This window comes from Chenopodium quinoa, unplaced genomic scaffold (genome assembly GCF_001683475.1).
Source record: "Chenopodium quinoa cultivar QQ74 unplaced genomic scaffold, ASM168347v1, whole genome shotgun sequence".
NCBI lineage: Eukaryota > Viridiplantae > Streptophyta > Magnoliopsida > Caryophyllales > Amaranthaceae > Chenopodium > Chenopodium quinoa.
The window spans coordinates 433,718-441,243 of NW_018743476.1; the positions used below are offsets into that span (position 1 = coordinate 433,718).

The 7,526-nt window shown below is 40.7% G+C and overlaps 1 protein-coding gene across 1 annotated transcript; it reads left to right on the forward strand.

Moving 5' to 3' along the window:
- The first annotated feature begins 2,888 nt into the window (after nucleotides 1-2,888).
- LOC110739411 lies at nucleotides 2,889-6,974 on the forward strand. Its single transcript, XM_021919870.1, has 7 exons — nucleotides 2,889-3,872; nucleotides 4,032-5,279; nucleotides 5,340-6,179; nucleotides 6,336-6,467; nucleotides 6,561-6,618; nucleotides 6,702-6,796; nucleotides 6,873-6,974. The coding sequence occupies exons 1-7, from the start codon at nucleotides 2,889-2,891 to the stop codon at nucleotides 6,972-6,974; spliced, it is 3,459 nt and encodes a 1,152-aa protein (XP_021775562.1).
- The last annotated feature ends 552 nt before the right edge of the window (nucleotides 6,975-7,526 follow it).

The window sequence follows — 7,526 nt, forward strand, 5'->3', positions numbered from 1 at the left end:
CGTTCTCCCTACTAGTCTCAAATCTCCCCTTAGTGAGCATCCCAATGATTCCTCGAAGGAACCGGAAGAAGAGATTTATTTAGGCTACTCGACAATCTTGACTATGCATCCCCTTTTCTTAGGCAATGACCCATGATTCCCTCCCTCGAATAGTGACTCAACTTCTAAGTCGAAAGGGCTTTCCCAAAGGTTATAACGTAAGGCATAAAGGGTGAAGGTAGGCTAAATTTTAAAATTTGGCAGTTTTCCTAAATAGTGAAGCAAAAGGGTGATCAATCCTCAACATCACGATCAAGAAATCACCAAACAAAAACAACTACACCCCCAAGCTTATTCAAAGCTATACTCACAAGAATATGTTCAAAAAGTGTATCTCCCCCAAGCTTAAATGAAGCATTGTCCTCAATGCTTAGAAGGAGAAAAGAATACATCAAAATATTTTTGAATTTTTCACTTTTTTAATTTTTTTTTTGTTTTTTGTTTTTTTTTTTTTTTTTTTTTTGTTCTGTTTGCTATGCTTTGTCCATGCCTCTTTCCAACTTCGGACGACTTTTTAAATATTGCACTTATTTTTCCATGCCCTTTTTTTTATTTAGGACGGCTTTTACTTATACTCATTTGCCATTATTCAAAAAGAAAACATAACACAAGCTTGCATCAAGGGAACCACATATCCCAACTTTTTCACCACAAACTCCATAAAGAATGATCAATTGCTTCACAAAAAACAAGAAAAGAAAGAAAATGAAACAAAAGGCAAAAGATCTAAAGATGTGGCTTGAAAAGAAGGTAATAGGCTCAAATGGTTGCAAGAAGGCAAATGTAAACCCAATAACAAACATGAAACAAACTATCCTAAAAATGAAAAATACCACCCCGAAAAGATGACTTTGTCCTCCCAAGATAGCTCGGTCTCGGGTTGAAGAATCATAAATCAAGATTTATAGATTATTAGGTCCGCAATAGTGAAGGATCCACGCCGCTCATACAAAATAGGTTGAAGGCTTGAAAAACAATGAACCTCACATGGATGTAGCAAAAACTCACTAGTGGTGTCAAATCGACTATAGGGAGCAACTACCAACATGCCACAAACAAGTAGAATCCGGCTTCATGATCCTCCTAGTTCAAACCAACTACCCTAGCATACACCTACCCTAGAGTCAACCAAGCATAGTCTCAACCAGGCATACCTTTACTACCTAGGAAGAAACTCATGCAAAAGACAAAGTCCAATGTACAAAGTCTAATTCATAAAACAAATCTTTTTGGAACAAAAAAATTGAGGTTTGACTTTCGTTGACTTTCTCTCTTCTCTCTCTTCTCCATGGTTCTTCATTTTTGATTGGTTTTCTTCATCAAATCTGGATTTGAATGGCGAAGAAGAAGAAGCAAGCTACTTCTACACCTCAAATTGCGCAACAAAAGGCTGCTCATGAAGTTGTTGGTTCAGTTTTAAAGAATTTGGGGATTTCAAATACCCCTTTTGTTCCTAGCCCGATTCAAGAGGGGGATGAAATGCTTACTCCGGCGTCGGCGGTAGTTCAGTCAGCTGGTGGTGCTATGTCCGGCGTGTCTTTGGATGCTGAAGCTACTTCTGGTGCTAATACTGCTGCCAAATCGAATCAGTCCAGTGGAACATTACCTAGGGTTTCTAAGGTTACTATTCCATTGGATGTTGGTGGATCTAGGCTCGGTGGTGCAATAGGACACTCTGTATTTCCTTCCTCAATCTCTCTGGAGCATATTGCGCATGATATTAATGAAGAACGAGCTGCCCCTCTTTCTGACTTGGAGCTGAGCTCGCGCAATTCTGCTGAAAACCGAGCTGCTTCCCCTGTTCTGGAGCAGAATGGGACTCGTGCTTCACCTTTTGCTGGGAAATTGGCTTCTAAAGGAGCTTCACTATCCTTTGTTGCTCCGAAAGTGCAAGATGGTAAGCTAATTGCTGAGCTACAAGCAGCCGAGCTTGAGGAAGGTAATCGAAAATGGGCTAATGCTCTTGTTTTTTATGTGGTTGGCTTTTATCCTACTATTGCTGCTGTTCTTCGTTTCTTTGCTCAACAATGGAATGATATGCAAAAACCAGATGTGTATTGGCATGATGATGGGTACTTTATTATCAATTTGTGTTTTAGTGTTGATAGAGATACTATTCTTTGTTCTGGTCCTCATATGTTCTTTGGAAAGCCTGCAATAGTGAAGCCTTAGTGCCCTGATTTTGATTTTCATGCTGAAATACTTAGAACTATTCTTCTTTGGGTTAAATTCCCTAATCTTCCACTTAATTGTTGGGGATCTCACACTCTTAGCCGCCTTGGTAGTTTGCTTGGAGTGCTAATTTGCGTTGATGAGTGTACTACTAGACAGCTTAGATTGTCTTTTGCTAGGGTTCTAATTGAGATTGATGTTACAAAGCCTATGCCAACCTCTGTGTGGGTTGAGAGTCCTTTGAAGGAATTATTGGAGATCAAGGTGGTGTATGAGTGGGCCCCTTCTTTTTGCTCTAAGTGTAACAAGATTGGTCATGATTGCTTTGTTAAGCCTCCTTTGCCCAAGCAGGCTTCTAAGCAACCGGCTCCTGTTCCTCCTTAGCAAAAGCAAGTTTGGGCTCCTAAGCCTACCCATGTCCTTGCTCCTTCTGCTGCTGTTGATGTTGGGGTTTCTGTTCATGGTCAATCTATTATTACTCCACAGGTTCATACCTCTAAGAATTCAGATGAGGGTTGGAGAATAGTAGGGAGGAAAACAAAAAGCCGGCAAACTAGAGTTCATCAGCCTGCTTCTACCTCTAATGCCTTTGTTGCTTTGTTTGCAAATGAAATGGATGGTGCAGGTGGTTTCACTATTAATCCAAGCGGTGGTGAGGTTAATCCCCCTTTGGTGTCATGATTTACTCTGTTTGGAATGTCAGGGGCCTGAATGACCCTGGCAAAGTTGCCTCTGTAAGGAGGTTGCTTCACTCTCATTCAGTTGATGTTGTTAGATTGCTTGAAACAAAAATCAAGTTGAAAAATTTTCTCACTTATCAGAAGAAGTTTGGCTCTTCTTGGCTTTGGTTGTGTAATTATGATCATTCTCCCAAAGGGAGGATTTGGCTTGGTTGGAATGTGGATAGAGTAACTGTTAATGTCTTGAAGACTCATGAACAGTTCATTCATTGTACTGTTTCTTCTAAGGATCTCTCTACTCAGATTTTTCTCACTGTTGTCTATGGTCTTCACTCCATTCATGATAGGCTTTCTTTGTGGGAGGGGCTCAGAAGCATCTCTATCCAACTTTCTCCGTGGCTTTGTGTTGGTGACTATAACTCTGTTCTTCATGCTTCTGATAAGCTTCATGGTGCTGATGTTACTGATTATGAGACTAGAGACTTTCAGAATTTGGTTGATGATTTGGACCTTACTGAGCTCAAAAGCAAAGGGTCCTTCTACTCTTGGTCTAATAAGGCTCATACTGGCCCTAGAACGCTCTCTAGACTTGATAGAGCCTTTGGTAATCAAGCTTGGTTAGCTTCTCATGGGCATGTGGAGACTGTTTATCTCCCTCCATCTTTATCTGATCATAGTCCTGTTTTGCTGGATATTTGCTTTGGCCCTGTTGGGAAAGGTAGACCTTTCCGGTTTCTAAATTGTATTGCTGATCACCCTGATTTTCTTGATACTGTTTTGCAGGCTTGGGGCTCTGGTAGTTCTGTTTGGCAGAAGCTCAATTCTGTGAAGTCTAGTATCAAATCTCTTACTAGCAAGCAGTTTGGTAACATTGAGGGAAAGATTGATCAGGCTAATGATGAGCTTACTAGAATTCAAACCTTAATGGCTCAGAACCCTGAAGATTTGGATATGTATGCTAAAGGATCTTATGCTATTAAGGTTGTTAAGCACTGGAGTGATATTCAATAAAGCATCTTCAAGCAAAAATCTAGGATTAATTGGGTTAAGCTTGGAGATGGCAATTCCCACTACTTCTTTTCTGTGATGAAGACTAGGAAAGCAAGGAATAGAATTGACTCCATTTTTTATTCTAATCAGGTGTTGCTTAAGGATCCAGATGCTATCTCTCATGAAATTATCTCTTTCTATAAGTCACTTTTAGGGACTCAGGCTTCTTGGCTCCCTACTGTTGACCTTGTTACTATGCGGAGGGGTAAGCAGCTTAGCTCTGCTTCTCAGAGCTACCTCATAAGGCCTATTTCTCATGCTGAAATTGATGCTGGCCTTAAGGGAATTGATAACACTAAAGCTCCTGGTATTGATGGCTTTAACTCCTTTTTCTTTAAGAGAGTTTGGCATATTGTGAAAGATGATATTTATGCAAGTGTTATTGATTTCTTTAATAATGGGATCTTGCCTAGGCAATGGAATTTTACAACTATTACTTTGGTTCCTAAAGTCCTTTCTGCTTCTCATGTTAAGGATTTTAGACCTATAGCCTGTTGTACTGTGGTCTATAAGCTCATTTCTAAAATCATAACTGCTAGGCTTGCTGCTGTCATTGGTGAGGTGATTGATGATGCTCAGGCTGGGTTCATTCCTGGCAAGCACATTGGTGATAATATTCTTCTTGCAACTGAATTGATCAAAGGCTATGATCACAAATTTATCTCTCCTAGGTGTATGGTTAAGGTGGATTTGAAGAAATCCTATGATTCGATTGAGTGGGGTTTCTTGATCACTGTCATGCAGGAGCTAGGTTTTCCTCAGAGGTTTGTTGATTGGATCTGGAATTGTCTTACTTCTGTCTCTTACTCTATTCTTATTAATGGTTTTCCTGCCCCCCCCCCCCCCTTTGAAGCTAAGAAAGGGTTCAGACAAGGTGATCCTATGTCTCCCTTTCTCTTTGCTATTGGTATGGAATACCTCTCCAGATGCCTTGATGAGCTTAGGTTGTCTCCTGACTTTAACTTTCACCCTAGATGTGAAAAGTTAAACCTAACTCACATGATGTTTGCTGATGACTTATTGATGTTTTCTCGAGCAGATAGTGTTTCTGTTAAGCTTCTCTTCCAAGCCTTTTCGAAATTCTCGGGTGCCTCTGGGCTTTCTGCTAATCTTGATAAAATTGAAGTCTACTTTGGAGGAGTCTCTGTTGATGTTCAGATTGAGTTGAGGGAGCTTCTTGGTGTTTCTCAAGGATCCATTCCTTTTAGGTATCTTGGGGTCCCTCTCTCTTCAAAGAAGCTTACTATTGCTCAATGTAGGCCTTTGGTGGAGAGAGTCACTGCTAGAATTCATGGGTGGATGGCTAAACACCTGTCCTATGCTGGGAGGCTTCAATTGGTGAAGAGTGTGTTGTTTGGTATCTAGACTTATTGGGCTCAAATTTTTATTCTTCCGAAGAAAATTCTGAAAGAGATTGAGGCTAGGTTTAGATGCTTTCTTTGGACTGGATCCTCTGCTCCTGCTAAGAAGTCTTTGGTTGCTTGGAATAATGTCTGTCTTCCTAAAGTTTGTGGTGGCTGGAATCTGCTTTCTCTTCCTGAGTGGAATAAAGCAGCTGTCACTAAGTTACTTTGGGATATTGCTCACAAGGCTGATAATCTTTGGGTTAAGTGGGTTCATATCTACTATTTCAAGCACAAAGATTGTTGGACCACTCCTACCCCTGTTAGATGCTTCTGGTTCTTGAAGAAGATTTTGAGTTGTAGAGATGTTGTGAATGATCAAGGGGGATGGAATGGTTTTGTTCAGGGCAACAAGATGAAAATCAAGAAGCTTTATGCTGCTATTAGGCCTCAAGTGCCTAAAGTTCCTTGGAAGAGAGTTACTTGCCATAACTTAGCAACTCCCAAGAGTGTTTTCATATTGTGGCTAGCTTTATGGAATAGGCTTGTCACTAAGGATAGGTTGCTTCAATGGCACATCTCTTGTGATCCAAAGTGTTTCCATTGTCTGAATGGCAATGAAAGTGTTCAGCACCTTTTCTTTGATTATGATTTCTCTAGGAAGGTTTGGAGTAAGGTTTTGGGGATCTTACGTGTTTCCAAGCCTGTTCGGCAGTTTAGTGATGAGATTGATTGGATGAAGAAAATCTGCAGAAGTTCTAGATTGAAGAATAAAGTGATCCAGGTGGCCTTCACTGAAACGGTTTATGGTATTTGGATTCAAAGGAATGCAGTTCTCTTTACTGGTTGTTGCAAATCAGTTGATGCCCTTGTTCGGGATATTGTCTTTCACTCAGTTTGTAGAATCTCGACGGGAAGAAAATATTTGATTGTTTAGGGCTTGTCTCGGGCTCTATGTGTTTATGTTCTGGTTTCATTGGATTGGGTTCTAATACTGGGTTTCCCGTCGTTTCTTTTTGTATCGGTTTCCTTTTCTGCATGCTGTTTCTAGCTGCTGTCTGCTGGTAGCTCTGCTGGTTTTGTGTTGTTGTGCTCTGCTGTGCTGCTGTGTTGCTGCTGCCTGCTTTCTGTGCTGCTGCACTGCTGGTGTGTTACTGCTATTGTTGCTGCAGTCTGTTTGCTGGTTTTGTTGTGGTTTGGTTGCTGCTGCACTGCTGTATGTTGTTGTTAATCTGCTGGTTTTATGCTGCTGTGTTGTGCCTGCTATCTGCTGCAGTTTGCTGTTGGTGTTGCTGTGTTGCTGTTGCTGTGCCTGCTGCTTGCTGTTGCTGATGGTCTGCAGTGCCGGCTGCTGTTCTGACTTTTTGCTCCTGCTGCGCTGCTGTTCTGCTGTCTTTGCTGCTGTGTGCTGCTGTAGACTTTGAGTGGTGTTTGTTGCTGCTGCTTACTGTGCTTTGCTGCCTGCTGATTTTGTTTCTGCACGACTGTTTTGGTGCTGTCTTTGTTGCTGCAGTTTGTTTTTAGTGTTGCTTTGGTACTCGTTTTGTTGTTTATCTTTGTTCTTTTGGTTTCTTTAGTCGGTTTGCAGGCTTGTCTGCTTCTGGCTGTAGTTTTTGGTGACTTTCGGGTGTTTGGCTGTGTTATTTTCTGGTTTTTGTTGTCTGGTCCTGGTTTCTGGAACCCTTCCTAGAAGGTGGCCGGAAATCTGAGTCCAGTTGTTCTAGGCCTTTCCTAGAACCCTTCCTAGAAGGTGGCTAGGTTTGGGTCTAGAACTGGTCGTGGGGTGGCCTGTTGTTTTCAGGTCTTTTGGTGTTCTAGTAGTAGTTATAACTTAGCTTTTGTAAGTTGTAACTTTCTCTTTTCGGTAATAAAATCTTATTTTCCAAAAAAAAAAAAAAAAAAAAAAAAAAAAAAAAAAAAAAAAAAGTCCAATTCATAAGGAAAACAAAAAGGGGTGAAAAACAAGCCTTAAAAGCATACCACAAACCAAGACAAGAACAAAGTAAAAATAAGGGAAAAGAAAAATAAAAGAAAAAGAAAAGAAAAAGAAAGCCATAGATAAAGGAAGAATAGGAAAAATTAAGAAAGGAGCTAGAAAGCAAGTTAAACACATATATCCCAATCGACATACAAGTGATCGAATGACAACATCGTCAACGATCCCAAACACATTACGTGTTAACAAGCAATCATCCTCGAACCGTTCAACTTCCCCTAAACTAAGCCTAATCTATGCATCCAA